This window comes from Hydra vulgaris, chromosome 08 (genome assembly GCF_038396675.1).
Source record: "Hydra vulgaris chromosome 08, alternate assembly HydraT2T_AEP".
NCBI classification, from domain to species: Eukaryota; Metazoa; Cnidaria; class Hydrozoa; order Anthoathecata; family Hydridae; genus Hydra; species Hydra vulgaris.
In genome coordinates this window covers 65,408,029-65,428,294 of record NC_088927.1, presented here as the reverse complement: position 1 = coordinate 65,428,294, position 20,266 = coordinate 65,408,029, and the positions used below count along the sequence as shown (strand labels likewise).

Here is a 20,266-nt window from a genome sequence, read left to right as displayed (position 1 = left end):
TATATATAAAATATATCTATACTATTTCTGAAATCTATAAAAAAATTTTAAAAAGTATTGCATGGACTTTTTAAAACAAGCCCACTGCTGTTAAAGCATTAGGAACTCATTGTAACTTTACCTATCATTTACTTACCTTTACAGCATCTTGACATGCTTTTGATGCATTATTAGGTATGGAGCATGGGCAAATTTTTTCAACCTTTAAAATAAATAAAAACTTAAATAATATAGACAATTTAGGCATTTAAGAAATGCAGAGAAAAACAAACTAAGCAACAGAGAAATTAATAAAAAAAAATCTTAACTAAAAAAGGAAAAATCTTTTTTTTATACATATATTCTTGAACCCTTAAATGTGTTCTATATAATAAAATAATAATGGATTTAAAAAAATTACGTAAAAAAATAACTACAAAGGGTGCACCGAGACCCTTAAACACCAGACAGGTCTTTAATATTATCAAAAAAAAACTTTTTTAAGGTATTTCATGTTGAGTCACAAGCGAAGCAAAATTATATTAAAAAAAATCAAAAACATGGTTCATTTTATATAAAAACATCAAGAAAAAAATCATAATGGAAATTTTGTTAGATATACTATTTTTATTAGTAAATATAATATATATATATATATATATATATATATATATATATATATATATATATATATATACATATATATATATATATGTATGTATATAAAGTATATGTATAAAGTATATATAAAGTATAAATAAACTATATGTATAAAGCATATATATATACATACATATATAAATCTATATAAAGATATACAGAAAAACATCCACATTCGACCTGAAGGAACTATAGCTGAACAAGCTAAGTTTGTTAAGTTATTCAAAGAAAGACAGATGGCTAATGAAGATCTATGCAAAAATAGTATTCTTGATCAGCCCTTTAGATTTTTCATTTGCGGTGAACGGGTCCACTGCGTTGATGTCTCACAGACCCGTTTATTTAACAGAAAAGAAAAACATCCATTCATTGATACCAAAACAGCAGCTAATGCTTGAAAACCTCAACAACTACAAAACTTTCAGCAAATATTCTACAGTAAGCAATAAAAAACGACCTTTTTTAAATTCGAATAATAATAATAATAACTACTCAAATGATAATCACATGCTCAAGCTTAAATGTCTTTATACAAATTCTGCATCTTTAAACAAAGAAAAGTTACTTAAACTATCTGATATTGCTCTCTCAACATCTATAGACATTATATTTATTACCGACACATGGTTTAATGAAATATCATCTCTGAGTATAAAAAATTATGATTAATTTTCAGACATGACAGAAATGATCATGGAGGAGGAGTTGCTATTTTAATTAAGAACTTGCCTAAACCTAATTAAATTAAGTTTTTCTCAAATTTATTCTTGCTTTACTTTTAAACATTCTGGACAACTATGGCTTTCACACCCAATCAGTAAAAGTAACATATTGCTGATTGTTTGTATATACCGAAAATGATAGAGAAAACTACTAAAAAAGTTAACAATTGTATATAGCTTTAGCTAAAAAATCTAATAATAGTAACTGTTTTTCAGGACTATTACTCACAGGCAATTTTAATTATCCTAACATTGTTTGGAATGATGACTATTCGACAAACCTCAAAGGACCAAGCAAACCAATTGAAGCAAATTTTATTGACAAACTCAATGATTTGTTTTTGTATCAATGTATACACTCACCAACATTTATATTTAAGAAAGATAAATGCATTCTTTTTTTTTAAACATCTTCGCTTCCAACAAGGCTGCAAGCAGCCACTAATTAAAGTTGGAAGTTAATGAAAGAGAAAAAATGAAGATTGTAGAGCAAGATAACGATTAACAGACAACTTAAAAGATTGCAAATTATATGAGTCAGAAAAACAAGATTAAGAAAGCAAATTCCAAAGAGCTGATGTGCGAGGAAAAAAACTAGACGTTAGTAATAGTGCTAATAAGCGTTTTTATAGCACTTAGGAACAGTCACAGAAAAAGGATGACACTTAATTGAATGACGAGTAACACAAGAATGAATTATAGTAGATGGCACAAGAGATGCTAGCTCTTTAGAGCAGTGCCCATTACAGTATTTGTAGAAAAGAGAAAGAGAAGCAACACTACGACAATGTGATAATGGTTGGAGGTTGGCTGCAAGAGCAGGTCCAACTATGTTTACAACGCGTTTTTGCACCTTGTCTAAAAGAGAAAGGGCATCATTAGAAGATCCACCCCAGATATGGCAACAATATTCCATACAAGGCCGGATTTGAGATTTATAGAGATAGAGAATAGAATCCGAAGTAAGAAAAGGACGAGCTCGATAAAGAGATGCAACCTTAGCAGATGCTAATTTTGCAACTGATTTGATATATGGTTTCCAAGAAAGATTGGAAGTGAAAGTTAATCCTAGAAGATTAAGAGTAGGTGACTCATCGAGTACATCACCGTTCAAAAATATAGGAAGATCTAAATTATTGCAATAACGATTAACAGAAAAAAGTTGAGTTTTATCTGAATTAAAGTTCACCAGCCACTGTGAGCCCCATGCTGTAGCAGAAGTAAGATCCTTTTCAAGCTCAAATGCCCCCTCCAAGCAATCAGAGGGTGTTGGTTTCTTACCATGACAAGAATAAATGGTAGTGTCATCAGCAAACAATGCCACGTTAGATGTGAGAATATCTGGAAGATCGTTAATGTAAATTAAAAAGAGTATAGGGCCAAGGACAGAACCTTGAGGAACCCCTGAAGTTACAGAATAAGAAGAAGAGTGTTGTCCATCAAGGATTCAATGATCTTAAAGATGTTGCCGGATACACCATAAGAAGAAAGCTTATCGAGAAGACCAGCATGCCAAACTTTATCAAAAGCTTTTGAAACGTCAAGAGCGATGGCCTTTACCTCTCCACTTTTATCTAATGCACAATAAAGCCTGTCAGTTATTACTGTTAACAAATCAGCTGTAGAACGAAAAGATCGAAATCCATATTGATGGTCAGAAAGTAAGTTATTAGATTCAAGATGAGAAATTAAGAGCTTGTTAACTAAAGATTCAAAAACCTTGCTTATGATAGGAAGAAGACTTATGGGACGGTAGTTAGACGAATCAGATCGCTCTCCAGAATTTTTGAAGATAGGGATAACAGATGCCGCTTTCCAGCAGGCTGGAAATCAAGACTCTGATAAGCACTTGTTGAATAGTTTTGAGAGTATAGACGACAGCTCCGGAGAATACTTCTGCAAGACAATAGCAGCTATGTTGTCCGGGCCACAAGCTGTAGAAGAGTTTAGGCAAGAAATCACTTTAGATACAGATGCTGGAGTGATATGAATGTCAAGCAATGGATCAACCTGTTTGTTGGCAAAATCAGGTAGAAAGCAACTAGTGGAATCAAGAGATTATATTGATGAAAAGTTTTTAGCAAACAATTTACCTTTGTCTTTAGGTGAGGTGACAAAGTCTGAACCATTCAAGAGAGGTGGAATTATAGATTTGCCCTTATTATTGATATTATTAAAGATTCTCCAGAAGTCACGAGAGCCTAATTTTTGAGATGAGATACGAGATTTCATGACCTGAGAATAGCAGGTTTTGGCGTTAGACAAAACATTTTTACAATTGTTTCTAGCAGTAATAAACAGACGCCTGTTTTCTGGAGAATTGTTTTGCTGATAAATATGGAAATAACGGTTTCGATTGGCAATCGCAGCAGCATAGTGTGAAGAAAATCATGGAGGAGAGTGAGGCTTGACCTGAAATCGTTGAGAGGGAACAAAAGATTCCATGCCAGCCTGAATCCACGAAGTTATGAAAGAAGCACATTTGTCGAAAGGAAGACGAAAGACTTCTACCCAAGGGCCATTACGAAGAAAATCACGGAAAGAATCCCAGTCAGCTTTACTGTAGTTGTAAGAGGTTTGATAATAGGGGGATTCAGGTGATGAAGAAGAATGAGATAATAGTTTTAGATTGATCAAACTGTGATCAGAAGCACCTAAGGGTGAATGTAGAGAAACTGAGCATTGACTAGGATCAGAAACAAGACATAAGTCGAGTAGAGAAGGTAAGTGATTCGGGTTGTCTGGAAAGCGAGTTGGAAAGTTGACTATTTGAGTTAGGGATTGAGAAAGGCAAAATTTGTTGGCTTTAATGCCTGCCGAATCACTGACACTAGAGCCAAGCCATTCAGAGTGGTGAGCATTAAAGTCACCGACAACAACTATATTAGCCAATGGATAAAGTGTGTATATATATATATATATATATATATGTATATATATATATATATATATATATATATATATATATATATATATATATATATATATATATATATATATATATATATATATATATATTTATATATATATATATATATTTATATATATATATATATATATATATATATATATATATATAAGTATAAGTTGTTATATATATATATATATATATATATATATAACAACATATAAGTATATATATATATATATATATATATATATATATATATATATATATATATATATATATATATATATATATATATATATATATATATATATATATATGTATATAACCCTAACTAGTTGTCAGAAAGTTTTTCCGTATTTTGTTGAAAAAAAGTAAAAACTAAAATGCAAGACCGGAATTTTTTTTTTATTACTTGATAGACTGCCTGCCCTAACCAAACCCTCAGTCGATGTAGCAGCACTCTCTTGCAAGTCAGGCTATAAGATAATCAATGTAGCAACACTCTGTTGTGAGTCAGGCTATTTGTCAGTTGATGTAGCAGAACTTTGTTGCGAGTCAGGCTATAAGAGTCAATGTAGCAACACTCCGTGCATGATTTACAGTAAAAAAAATAAAATTAAAACATTTTATTAAAAAAAATAAAAATAAAAACATTGTTTATATTATTAAAAACATTCAGAATGTTTTAAAAATACTCAGAATGTTTTTAAAAACATTCTGGTCAATTAAATTTGCATTTTTGCGGTTTTTTTAAAAAACAATTAATTTGTAATTAAATTAATGATTTTAACTTTCTGACAACACAGAAATGTTGGACGAAAGTCAAAACTAATTAAAAGTGACGTATTTGTTGGCATTTTTACTTCCAAATGCAACAATTCATATAACTATATATATACATATATATATATACATATATACATACATATATATACATACATACATAGGTATATATATATATATATATATATACATATTTATATTATATAAAAGAAATTTACATAACATATTATATACATTACCATATATATATTATATTATATAAATATTAGGGTGGTCCAAAAAAATGAAGTTTGGAAATTCTGTTCTCAAGAAGGCTTATCTTGTTTCATATAATATTAGAGATTTTCTGTAATAATTTGAATCAAATCAGAGAATATTTAGGGGTCAATAATAATTTTGATTTTTCATTTATACGGTCTATACGGTCAAAAGAGTAAAAACTTCATTTGATATTTTCATATTTTAATATTTAAAATTTTAAATAAAAATTGTTATAATACTGATTTCAAAAGTATGATATGTAAGTAATGCCCCATCAAATGTCATCTACTGCAAGGATGGGTAAATCTGGCAATGTTGCTTGACAAAACGAAGCAGAAACTGTTTTTAGTCTTCATCTTTGGTGAGGGTTTCATTATATTTCTGGATATAAGAAATGACATGCTCTGCGCTATTATTGACAACCTTCATCTTGTCAACTTGATCCTGAAAATTTTGGTAGCAAGCACCCAATTACCATGCTTCTGGATCCACCCAATTACCATGCTTCTGGATCTTTCAACAGGAAACTCTTGGCCTTCTCCTTTCCAGTGATACTAAGTACTTTGAAGAGACAAAATATTCTTTGGGTCACAAACTTTTCAAGATAATTGAAGTCTGCGCCACATGTGCTTATTCTCTTCAGAGCTGACTGAGTCTTTGGAAGCTGGAGGTTGGCTATCACGGCTCTTTTAACATATAGAGGGACTTGGTTGTCAAAAAAAGCTAAGCCCCTGAGTTGCTCTGAGAAGAACTACAGATGTCGAGTAAATGCAGTGTAAGCTGCATCAGCAATGAAACGGTTTGGATATTTCTTGAGAAGCTTAATCATCATTGCATCATTCAGGAAGCGTATAAAGCCAGTGGAGCCTTGTGCCAGAAATGTCCGTAAATGAGAGAAATGAAGAGGCCAGCTCCTTCAGAACTTGCTTTTTTTTAGTTGTCAATTCCAACTGGCCCTCAAATAGCACCATTTTTAGAGATTAGATGGCCTTTGACATCCATCGAGCATGGTGCAATGCTCCTGGAGTTCGGAACTGGAACTCCATCTTAAAATTCCTTCCACTGAGGAAGACAAGATATAGCCAAAGGAGCTCGAGGTAATTCTCCCAAGGCTGCTAATGTTCTATGGCTTTGGTGTAATAGATAACCATCTCCGTCCGAAGAGTTTTGATATCCTCATTAAAGATTTCGTCTCTACCTGGCAAATACTCTGTTTGCCTGATGTATGGCCATTTATTCTGAAACCTCTTAAAAAGACTAACTTCTGGTCCAATCGTCCCACCAAAAACAGCTGTGAAGACACTGCTCAGAACGACTTTCAGGACATGATGACGGCATCCAATGTTTACAAGTTCTTGGCCAATGGATATCAATAAGAACGCATGCCCCTCAATGGATGCCTGTGTTGGAGGAAGTTAAATCAAATACCTTGAACTTTTTCTTGTAGATTCCAGTCATCTAGTACTTTTAAGCATGTAGCAGCCTGTGTTCCCCAGTTCCTCTTACTATTTTGGGACTGCCAACAACTTCTCGATAAGTGATGATTACAGCAATTCGGTCGAAAGTTTCTTTTGCACCAGCAATGTCCCGAAGCAGTTTCCAATCCCAATGGAGAAGAAGAGGAAATTCAGTTGAAAAAGAACTCTTTTCTGCTTCAGCTACTTTTTTCGGGGAGCCATCCGTGACCTTTTGATGGTGCTTGTAGACAGTGTCAGGTCATCAAGAAGATGGCCTAAAGCCATTGCTACTGATGCAACAATATACCTAGCTCCACAATCAATAAGATTTACTCTATTTGAAGCCCCTGCCACTTCTATAGTTGCTATCACGCTTTTCAGCTGTTTAGGCTTTGAAGAAGGAGTTTGAGCAGATGATGATGATGGAACTCTGAACTCTTCATCGTTGACGGCGCCCTCGTCTTTAGACTTAGAAGAAGTACTGATATCTAAAGCAGGACCAGATGTTTCTATTTGCTGAAACTTTTCTGTCTCTTTCAGTCTTTGATTTTTTCATTAGCTTCTATACAAGCTCTTTTCTTTGTCTCTTTCTCTGTTAGATTGCGATCCACTTCAGCCATGCTTAAACTAATGACATCTTCTCTCTGCATCAATAGGAACTGTCTGTCTTTATTGTTCCTCATGATGTCCAAAGCATTCTATGTGGCCAAGTCAAAAAGTTCCACCAGGTCATCTTTGAACATTTGGTCTTTAAATCTGCAGCTTTCATATGCTTTCGTCCTATTCACCTTCAACAGTTGATATTCACCATACAACTTCTTCAGTTTTCTTTTACCAGAATCAATTCTCTGAGTCAGAATTCTAGTTTTGTTCCAAATCATATTGATATCTTTAGTTGTGCAATTAATACTGTCCTTCACAGTGAGGTGTTCTTCAAGGTGTTATAAGAGGAGGCAGCGGATGGCATCACGGTTCGTAGCCAATCTTGCTGAAGAGAATTGGTTGGTGCCTTGCCAACAAGTCAAACTTCAGCAGAACTTCTTGTTACAGCTGCCATTATGTAATTAAGTACCTGCCTGGGGATATAAAAAAATACTAAATAGTAAATATTTTCATACTGTTCATGAATATTATGTTTTAAATGTTCAATGTTCATTTTATTTTAAAAACAACAACAATTGTTTTAAGACCGCAATATGTGACTGATAAATTGATAATATTACACTAATTCATTGAATAAACAATAGATTAATAATTAAATATACATCGTAACTAATTAATTGTAATTATGTAATATGTGCATAAAGCAGCTGATGCAAATTACTAACCTTTTAAGCTTTTCTTCTATAGTCAGAATAAAAATTCAAAAATTCTATATATTTGAAAAAATTTCAATTTTTAAAAATTATTTGCTGACGGCAAGATGTCTGCTGTTTACAAATTGCACAAAGAACTAGAACAATTACTTTTTATGGTGTTTCAGAAGGGCTGTTCGAATAAACAAAACTGAAAATTATATATAAACACTCAACAACGTGATTTCTGCTACAAACATGCCGTAAAATTAGGTATTTGCCCAAAATGTTGAAATCCTATTGAGCTCTAAAATTGCTCAAAGTGGTCCAATTTTTTGCATGGTTATTCCTTATATATAGTAGAACAAAGTTAGAATTGTGGAGAGTGGTTAGGAACACTTTTAATTTTTACTATGTAATTCTGGACAACCCTAATACATATATGTATATATATATAAATATGTAAGTTGTGTCTAACCTCACTCAAGTAATTTATTATTGAACATCGTGTCCCATCAACACCATTGACTTCATATAAAGGATTTGTTTTCCAGTTATCTTGCATCCACTAATGTTAATTAAAAATTTTTTAATTCTAAACTTAAAAAAAAATAATAAAAAAAACATTTGTAACTTTTATAAGAATTATTAGCAATAATCTAAGATTTTAGAACTCTTATTAAATAAAATTGAAAGCATTTTTTCTAAAAACACAATGGAAACTACATATGTTGTTTTAGGTTATTACACATATGTTGTTTAAAAATTATTATCCTTTTTTTTATTTTATTGATATTTTTTTATTTATTATGTTATTCTTTTTTTCTTCTTTTTTTTTTGTTTTTGTTTTTTATTCAATGATATCATTACTTAAGTTCATAATTAAAAACAATTCAACTTATTCAAAAAAATGTAATCAAACAAATAAAAAGATAAAACATTTCTAATCAGAATTTAATCAATACTATAATAGTATGACCTAATAAAATATAGTAAAAATTATACAATAGTATGATACATTAAAAATTTCCAACTGTTATTGATTTGAGGTTGCTGAAAAAAATTTTGTAATAGTTAGAAACTCTCTGAAAGGAAATACTACTTATTTGTAAAAAAATTCTTTTATTTTGTAAAATTTTTTTGCAAAATCATTTAGAGAAATAAGTTCGATATATAATATTCTTTTCACACAGCTGTGAAAGCATAGCTTTCTTATCTATTCTTTTCACAGTGTTGCGATAAGTCCAGCAATTAAAATTTGAAAAATAAAACAAAACTTTAAAAAGTTGTTAAAAGTTTTTTTTTGACTCCTAAATGCAAAAGAGGTCACTATAGTAGAGAAGGCTACTAAAACAGTTTTTTTAAACAGTAAAAAAAAAAAGGTTTTAAAGATTTAAACAGTTTAGTTAAATTTTTCAAAAAAAATTGTCTATCCAGTTTTTAACCATTTTGAACTTTTGTTTTAAACCATTAAAAAAAGCTGCATCACTGTTTTCAAGATTTCAATTGTAAAATAATTATAACTGTTTACCAACAACATCTAAAATTTCAGACAGAATAGCCTAAAATTTCCTCATTAGGTCAAGCTTCTAGTACATTTGGGCATTTGTAGGATTTTTAAACTTTGATACTTGTCTTTTTTAAATACATAAATCAATTACGTCATTTGCATAATGAGAATTATCAAGTCAAAAAAATTATTCTCCGTTAGTCAGTAATCTGCATAGAACTAAGAGTACTAGATGTGAGTGCAATGAACCAAGGGTACTAGATGATGAGTGCAGAGAAATTTTATGTATACTATGTTCTTTATTATTAGCCTAGCCTCTTTTTATTATGAATGAATAAGAATCACTTTGGGGAGATACAATTACGGAAATGAACATCTTTAACTCAAATTTCTCTTTCATTCAGAACTAATGCAAACTAGCTATATATACAATATGAAATCATTTTTTTGTGAAACTGAATGTTAGTCTGTTAAGGAATGTTTTCAGCTGATTCATGTGCTATTTGTGTATTTTTTTAGACCCATGCTACTTCCTATTTTTAATTAAGCGCCTTGATTATCAACAATTCACTCAAGACCACAATATATGGCAGATGGAAGAATAAATATCAACTTATTCTTCTCTAAAATGTTAAACTGTACACATTTTATATTATCCAAGTGCATATTTTTGAATCAACAAATGAATTTTCAGAGTTTGTTAAAGATTTTTATTCAAAAGTTAATTTAAAAGCTAAAAAAAAATGTGATTTTAATAGGGTAAAATTTATTAGGAACTTTTGATAATAGGAAAAATAATATAGATTTAACTATTTAAGATATCAAATTAATTAAATTTTCACTTGTTAAAGTTAAAAATTTGTATAAAAATTACCACAGTAACATTTAAACGAGCTGGCTGTATAAGTCAAATAATATAGATTGATGATATAAGTAATACTTTTTGTAAATGCAATGCATTTTAGTGAACCTGCACCAAGCAGTGAACATCTTAGAGATAAATAATAAGTTAAAAAGAGTTTAGCAGAGTAAAAGATAAAAGTACAAAAGGACAGATACCCAGTGGAAAACACAGAGCCTTAAAGTAGAAAAATACTAAAAACTGATCTAAGTAAAATGTAGTAAAAATAAACAAGAACAATAAACAATAGTCAAGGAAAGTAAGAGTCATTAATTGTTGATCTGCTAAACTGTTGTTAGTGTTGAGGGTAAATGTGATGTATAGGCAGTATCAGTGATGGAGCATATTAGTTTTTTTTATAATATAATACTCTATTATAATACTAACTTTTATATTGAGAATTCTTATTATTAAAAGATATGTTTAAACTGAGCACAAAATAAAACATACCAATATTTTATTTCTACACTCTGGATAATTAATATCTTCTGGTATTATGCAATCATTGGAATCTCTCTTATATATGGAATGGACTAGATGAAAAAGAAAAGCTATTAGAGATAAAAATGGAAATTTTTCTGCAAAGTTTTTATGTTTTTAATTTAATCACAAATTTATAAAAAAATTTAAATATTACATAATAAATAAATTATATAATGAATAATAAATTTTACATAATAAAAGTGGTTGATTTTATTTTTAAAATTTAAATTTTATTTCTAACATAATTCTAAAAATAATTAACATTAAAAAACTTGAACCTTGAAATGACACCTAACATTATTTAACACATTTTTATTGCTATCAAATTTATAACATAAACAATTTTTTCTTTATTCAAAACTTATTAGAAAATTTATTTTAAAGTAAAATCCCTTATATATATATATATATATATATATATATATATATATATATATATATATATATATATATATATATATATATATATATATATATATATATATATATATATATATATATATATATATATATATATATATATATATATATATATATATATATATATATATATATATATATATATATTCTAACCTAATTTTTTTATTAAATTTATTCATATTATTTAGTTTTTATTATACTATTTTCATTCCTAGTAGTGTTCAAGGTGCATGTTTTTTTGTTTATTATTAACAAATATTAATCAATCAGTTGGGTGTATTTCAATTGATTCTTGTAACAAGAAGAATTATAGTTTGAAAAAATAATCAGAAAGATTTATGGTTAATAATTCTTTACATTAATAAACTTTAAATCCTAATGATTAAAAAAAGCAAAAAATGAACATGTCAACTAGGAATAAAAGTAAAAAGTGTCAACTCGTGTAAATTGAAACAAATTTCACATAAATTTGTATGCATGTAAACATAAACTTGTATGTATGTATGTTACATACATACATACAAATTTATGTGTACATACATGCATACAAATTTATGTGTACATACATACATACAAATTCATGTGTACATACATACAAATTTATGTGTACATAATGTACACATAAATTTGAACTAAATAAAATCTTATTATAGTCTTACTAGTTTTATTAACTCTATGTAACATAATTTTTTTTTTTGAAACACTAATGTAAACAATTGTAAAACTATTAAGAGCATATACATATATAAAAGTTTGAAATTATACAAAGTTTTATCATGTGGTCACTTTTAAGAAGGTTTGCAGATGGGAAATTCGCATTTATGTTATCTTAAAATAATAAAAAAACTGTTAAACCAAAAATAAGCAACAGCAAACATTTATTATTTCAAAATAATATATAATTTATCCAGATTTACAGTTTGTAATATAACTATTTTCAGACTTTATATATCTGACATGATTGATACAATAGAATCAATTTTAACTAACTTATCATATACAATAGAACCAAATTCAACTCATGTCACAATTTGACTTGTAATTTGACTTTAAGACTCATATCAGTAGTTCAAGCTCCAAATAAAAAAATTGTAGAAAGATTTATAGTAAACATTTTTTGCAATGTGAAGCTTAATTTGCTTTTGTCCTATAATAGCTTCCAGCATGTGCTGTGCATTATTTACAAAACTACATTATTTATTGGAGACTATTCAACTGCTCAACTATTCTGTTCAACTATTTAAAAAAAATAATGTTAAGCATAAGTATTTGTTTAAATTTTTAATGAAAAGCGACATTTTTAAAGTTAAATTAATTTTTTCATGTTTTAAGTAAAATTATGATTTACTAAATACTATTATGAATTTCTGAATAAACTAATTAAGGGTTCACTGTAAAAAGAAATTTTTTAGGGTACAATCCAAAAAATGAAGTGCAACATAAAAATCATGTTTAAAAAAAAAAGAAGATTCAACACTAACTGCTTCACAAAAAACAGTTGTGGAGTAACAGTATCAGTTTTAGTAAAAAAATATATAGGGGAGAATGGGGCTAGTTGGCTCGGTTTTTACTCTATGAGCTCTGTAGCCCTAACAGTACATTTTTTTGAAAATAATAAAGCGTAGTCTTAAAGAGTATGAATTAGGGGTAAGTTGGCGCAAACTATAAAAATGATTATTAATGCACTATTAAGTGCAAAATTAATAGAAATTTTTTTACTATTAATTTTTGCAATTATTTCATCCCAAAATTTAATATTACTTTTAGCTGGTATCAAATATTAGTCCGTATAAAAGACAAAACAGTAGCCCACTTTTTATCTCTGAAAAAAAAAACTAAATAAATTTTTTTTTAATTTTTTTATAAGAATAAATTTTTTCAATATTGTTAAAAATCAAAAAAAAAAATTTTTATAAAAATATGTATTTTTTTCCATAGTAAATGCTATGAGCCAACTTACCCCGTGAAAATTTTGCTAACTTACCCTGAAACTTTTTTTTCAATAAACAGTCTATAGATCCTGAAAAATGGCAACTTTGAAAAAAAAGTCTCACTGGATATAGTAAAGCAATTGTGACTGGAACTTTTACAATAATTTTTTTTTCATACGACTAATTATTTTCTTTGTAAAGTAAAAAGGAAGCCATATTCTAAAAGTTACATTTTTGTCCAAAAAACGCATAAATCTCAATCACCCATGCACATGGGCGAATCCTGACAATACTACAGTGAATTATGAAATGGTCAATAAAGAAGTTTCTGTGTAATTTTTGTCACTCTCTGATGAAAGGCTCTGAAGATAAACGCAGTTCGTCAACTTACCCCTGCGGCCAACTAGCCCCGGTCTCCCCTAATATTAAAGTTATATAGCATTAATTTTTAATGCACTTAATATTTTTTTACAGATATAAACAGTGCAATCCAAACAAAATGTATGAAAAACGTAACAGTCTGACTCTTGCTTTTTCTGATACATTTTTTATATTATCAAACTATTTTGTATACTCAAGTATATTATACTTAATGGAAAACTGTGTCAGACTTTTTAGCAATAACCACTTAAACCTAAAAGCCATCGCCAGTGCAATTCAATTCAATCCAAGGGATTCTCTAGCTTTTGAAGAGTAATAATGATAAAGAAACATAAACCATTTTTTTTATTTTTAAATCAAAGATCAACTGATTCAATTTTGAATAAATATAAAGAAAAAACATTTTTCTGCTGCCTTGAGTAACTTTCTGAGTCTTGACAGTGCCTCTATTGATTCAAGGTGTCTTCAGCCTTGTTAATATAATATTACAATCTTATCATGTTTTAATGACTTACAAATATATAGCAATTTTTTGTAATTATTATGGAATATAGGAATTATTAAAATAAAATATATAAAGAATTTGATTTTTTGAAAATGTAGGAAACATCAAAATAAAAATTTAAAAAAATATTTGGAAATATGAAATGAGATTTTAATTTAAAGAATAATTGGGATTAATTTGAAATAAAAATACATTGTTTACTACTTAAATCATGGGTTAAACATTTGAGACTTCTTTGTTTTTGTTATACTTTCAACTTGAGAATTGAATTAAGGTTATATAAAAAGTTGACACTAATTTGTAAAATTATGACTTGGCCCCAGATTTCATTTATGAAATTTGATTACAATCACTTTAAATATTTTAAATAAGATTGCATGAATAGAAATAGTAGAGACAACAAAACAAACAAGTTTTTTTGCAATGATTAAAACGCTATTAAAATGACAAAGTAATTCTTAAGCCAAAATATAAAACTAATTCTAAATTACTTTGAATAACAGTTGTATTTGTAAAAAACATCAGCTTTTTTTTTTTGGTCAATTTATAATTATTTTAATGGATTAAAATAAAGTTTAGTAAGCTGAACATGGCATACTGTTAGTATTTCAGCTGCAAAGTAGGTAATCACAACAAGAGCTGGGCTACACATTATTTTTGTGCATACTGTTATATTTCTCACACAATGGCCTAATAGGGAAAACAAACCAACTCATATGTCATATGGCATGAACAGAAAAATTAAATTTGTCATTTGTTGAACTCATATGTCATATGGCGTGAACAGAAAAATTAAACAGATGACTAGTTTTGTTGCACAAATGGCTCTATTAGTAATGATAGTGAGTCTGACTAGATCAATGTTTAGATATCTAACCTTAGCAACCAACTATCATTAGCCTTAACATTTCATAATTATACTGTTATAAAAAAGTAGGTATTTGTATTCGTGACAAACAAGACTATTAGCAAAAAATATTTGAACTTTTAGTAGATGGGAATATGCATAAACCCTTACAGTATAACCCTACTAAAAGTATATGTAGATCTATTAATAATCTAATTGAATACATGGTGGTCCACAATATTATTGATAAAAAAAAACTACTAAAAAAGTAAAACCCAAAATAATGCCACAACTTAACCTTAACCTTTTCAGGCTGATCTCAATGATCAAGTACAAAAATTATACTTGTCAAAAGTACATCCTGACCTTCTTACATTACATTTGAAACAATAGAGGTTACATTCACCTGGCATATATGTATCTCTCTAAAGAAATTGACTACTAAAATGCTTTCTATTCAATAAGCAATCCTAATTTTTACTGCAAAGGTGTTCGGTGAGCTTAGGATTCAATAGAACTACTTTCTGTTTGTAATTCTAATTAAAAACAAATTTAGAATTATTTTTGATTTAACTTAAAAATTTAAATTTATTTTTTATCTTCTATCTATCATTCTCTGATTCTCTGAATAACCTTTTGCTAATAGTAGGGACAAATGTTTAAAAAAACCATTTTTAATTAAAATTAAAAACAATTAATGCAGCTTATGATTTTGCTTCTTGCACACAAGGTCTTTAATGCCAGGCTTAGTTATAGATAATGTAACTCATAAGTTGCATTACTGTTTAAACTTACTGTTTCGAAGTTTTATGCAAAACTCGTAAAGCAATATCGAGTGTAGATAAACTATTTTTATCTTTATACATAGTTGCTAATCAACTAAAAGGTTTAATACTGTTGGAACAGAGTAACAATCAATGCAATGTTCCCACAATGCAATGCTGTGAGACTTATTCTAGTATTAACATCCATTTTAATGGTAAACATTTTTTTGAGTTAAAATTAAGAATGGTGAGAGAGATTATTCCAAGTCCCGGAATAAATAAACATAAATTTCAGGTTGACAAAAAAACTCCAGATAGATTTTTATATAAAAGAGTGAAAAAAAAATGCCATTTCTAATTTCTACCAGTTTTCTTGCTCTAACTAATACAGATTAAAAAAAAATCCTGTAAATTATACCAATTGTACAAATTTCTCAGATGTAAAACCTGGTGTTTTTCTAGAAAAATTGGTTTTCATAAAACTTATAGTTCTTACAATTAAAGACTATCCAGCACAGCTTAAAAATTTCATAGATCCTTCTACGTAAGCTATAGATCAGCACAGCTTAAAAATTACATAGACCCTTTTACGCAAGCTATAGATCTGTATAATAGACAACAAGTTAAAATAGTTTATTTGTAAATGAATTTTTAAAGTCATCAAAAAAAAAAAGGAAGCATAAATGAGTATACTCAAAAGTTCCTCATTTGTTTGTCTTGAAAAGCAGCTAAAATTAGTTTTATAATGAGATCAATATTTTATAAGAAATAAAACCACTTAACTTAGTTTAAAACTACTTAACTTAAAGACTTTTGGACCATTTATAGCTAAAATGTCCCACTTTGCTATAGCTATGAGGAACATTAAAGAAACTAATGGTAAGAAGTCTGCAGACATACGAAATGAGTGGGTGTATCCACCATCAAAATCTAAACCTTATGGTATAAGCATTGAAAGATGAATTGAACTCAAAAAATCTAATAGCCTTAGTTGCCATACGTTGCTATATGAAAATAAGACATGTTTTATGAGTGAGAGAAGTATCTTGGAAAAAAAAAGTTAAAAAAAAGTGCAAATAAAAAACTTTTAAAAAACAGTTAAAAACTAATAGGTGTTCTGAACAAACAATATTTCAAAATAATTTGTAAAAGATTTGTAAAAAGTTTGTAAAAGAATTAACAATTAAAAAAGCAGCTTAAAGAAAACCTGAAACCAAAGAAATGTATGATACTAATAGATTTTGCTAAAAAATTTTATTTGCTATTCAAGATAAAGTCATCATACTTTTCCAAAAATCATTTCTAGAAAACCAATGTTTTTGTGTTATATCTAATTTGTTGAAAAAAATTTGTGAAAGAAAATTGTATAGAAAATGATTTGTTCAAAAAAGGATTTATTTGATTTATAATAAAATTGATTATTAAATTATTTTCTATTTCTGAAACTAAAACAGCTGCAGTTACACATGAAGTACTAGCTAAACAACTTTAGAGTATTATTACTATTAAAGGATCCAACCTCATTCAGTATTTCTCACCTTATTTATGCTGTTTAAAACCTTAAACTACATCAATAAGCAATAATTTTGACACTTTTTAAATGCTAGAAGATACTTGTGTGAATAAACAAAAATCATTGACATTAATATTACTGATTGGGTACTAGAACATTATGTTGGTGAATTTTTTCTTGGTAAGATAACAGAACTTAAAAGTGACTTTGTTTATGTCAGCTGTTTAAAATTAGTTCTAGTATCCAATAACACTGGTATTATATGGTCAGAGACCCATTGGTATCCAGTTGTGTAATTATTGTCACATACATTAGCCCGAGCTCAAAAACACTTAAGGGTTTTTAATTTATCTCAAAAAAACACTTAAGGGTTTTTAATTTATCTTAAAAAAAAGTTGAATTGATTTATAATAATATTAATTGTTTTCAACTATCAACAAAGCTATAATAGTTATCAATTATTAAGCAAAGTTCAAATCTAATAGTAAAAGTTGTTTGTAAAAATTATTGATTTTGTCTTTAATAATCTTTTCTTTATTATAGAATTTTTTAATGAGCAACATAAATTATGGAAGTCTTTAAAAAAGTTTAAAATTGTTAAAGTTTGGAAAATTTTAAACATTTTTGACTTAGAGATGTATGAATTGTGTAAATTATGTTCAGCATATTACAATTAAATAATAATGCTAGGCTCTAATTAGTTACTGCTCCTTTGATTCTGCACCTAACCAGTATAAAGACCAGATCAGGAAGAAGGAAAAAAACTATACCTTTTTTTTTTTAAAAAAAAAAGTAACTTATAATTAGTTGCACCCAACATATAGACTAGTAGATAGGTTGGTGTTGCACTGGTTTCCAATAATGTATACAACCTTTGATAATTGAAAAACAGAATTAATTTAAAATGCTTCCACTTTTTTGTAAAAAAATTAGTTAAAAATGCTTTCATTTTTAGATATTTGATTCTAATGGTCTTATGAGCTTTTAGTCATAAATAGATTAAGACAAAGTATCAGAAAAATTTACAAATATCTCAAATTGCCAAAAAAATGGAATTTTTAGACAATTATTTTTAGACATATTTTTTAGATATATTTGAGTTCTAAACTGCAACTAGATGCTTATACTTAACTTATTTACATAACTGCAGCTTATTAGCTACAACTGTCTATTTGATAAACAAAAAAAACTACATTTGTTCATTTTATAACTTTTTAGCATTTTTTTAGATTTATTCTAAAGTTGAGGACTTAGTAAATTTTTACTTATATGATTTAATTTAATAAAAAGTACTACTTTTATGACAGAACTATCCAAGTACAGTTTTAAAATAAACTCAAAACTTGTTGAAAATTAGGAGAAAGTTATAATACTTTAAAGTTGTATATTTTTACCATTTATAAATTGATTAAGAGAGGTAGAACACTGAATTGTGCTTATAAATCTATAATTTCTGATTTTTTGCACTTATAAGTCTGAAATTTGAAATTTAAACTACCAAAACAATGCAGATAAATATATGTAAAAATTAGGGCTGTTGGTTGAAATATAACGAACTGATCCTACTACTACAATTAGCAATTAAAAATTGAATAAATTTTATCAAGATTAGAGTATTTATTTCATCAGCATAAAAGCTATGACTTCTCAAAATATGCTCCAGTCAAATATAATCTAGCCTTGATAAAAAGACACTACTTTTGATTGCTAGAATACTGGGAAGATTGCTAGAATGTAGTTGAAAACAGAAAAGATTGCTCGAGTGTAGTTAAAAACAGGAAAGATTGCTAGAATGTAGTTAAAAATTCTAACTTCTAACATTCTAATAGAATGTATTGCTAGAATACAGGAAAAATTGCTAGAATGTAGGAAAGTTATCTGTCCTCTAAGACACTTATGAGTTTGTTGTGATTTAATCTAAACAAATGTTTGTTTGGCTTAAAATTTAAAATAACTTGAAAAGCTGTTTAATTAGCATTAAACAGCTTTTGTTTTCAAGTTATTTGAAAACAAAAGCTGTTTAATGCTAATCATTTCAGTAATAACCCTTATACTCCAAAATAATGATTAGGGTGTAACTTTCACCTCCAGGGTTGCTAAATATCTGGTTTTAACGTAGGAAAGCGCTGTGAAAATTTTTGTTTTAGTAGGTTTGGCACTGTGCTCATTTATATTAAAACCGGACATCTCGCAATTTTAATCACCACCCCGACCCAATTAAATATTCATCCAACATAGGAAACCCAACTTGTATTAAGAGGAAAAAATTTAAATTAAAACCTTAAATTTTGTTAAAACATATACTTTTTCATAAAGAAAATCACATTTTATAATACATCGGAGGGTAGAGTCTTTTTAATCAAATCAAAAAACTTTTTTAATACTTCAGAGGGTTTCTAATATTATTAATAAATATCTATAAGCAATAACTACCTACATTTTCCAGTTGCAATACTTATATAAGCAAGCAAAATAAAAACGCTCATTTTTATAAATGCTTTATTTGAGTTGCGTAAAATATTTTTTATCATTTAAAATAAATGCATTTTGATTTTTTATTCATGACGTTTTTTCAATAATAACTATAACATTTTTCAGACGCAAATTGTAAACAACAATTACTTGCTTGCAACTTTTTTATCTAATTACGCAATAATTAATTACGAAATACGTTATAAATTGTTTAAAATTGCTAAAAAAAAATCTCAAAAATGTTTTTATGGTTGGATTATAAAATGCTTTTAACGGCCAATTGTTAAAATTTCATATTTGCTACTTCTTATTATTGTTGTTTTGTTTAAATTTATTTGGAGATGATATACTTAAAATCGTGATAATTTGTCATCAACACCGTTTACATTGTCATATTGATAGTTAATAAACAATAATAAAAATATTTGATTAAATTAATAAATAAAATTAAAATAATAAACAGTAGTATAA

General features: G+C 28.0%; 1 protein-coding gene across 2 annotated transcripts in view; it reads right to left on the bottom strand.

The window, feature by feature from the left end:
- Positions 1-19,924, bottom strand: part of LOC101237025 (uncharacterized) — a 46,129-nt gene extending 26,205 nt beyond the window's left edge. The window contains exons 1-4 of one of the 2 annotated variants that reach the window (XM_065804179.1): positions 19,761-19,923; positions 10,930-11,012; positions 8,547-8,636; positions 137-202 (exon numbers count right to left, since the gene is read on the bottom strand). In XM_065804179.1, coding sequence (XP_065660251.1) covers positions 137-202; positions 8,547-8,636; positions 10,930-11,012; positions 19,761-19,854 — 333 coding nt within the window. In that variant the 5' untranslated portion in view covers positions 19,855-19,923. Of the gene's footprint in view, positions 1-136; positions 203-8,546; positions 8,637-10,929; positions 11,013-19,760 lie in introns of both variants that reach the window. The other variant, XM_065804180.1, reaches the window with a different exon arrangement.
- Positions 19,925-20,266: the final 342 nt, after the last annotated feature.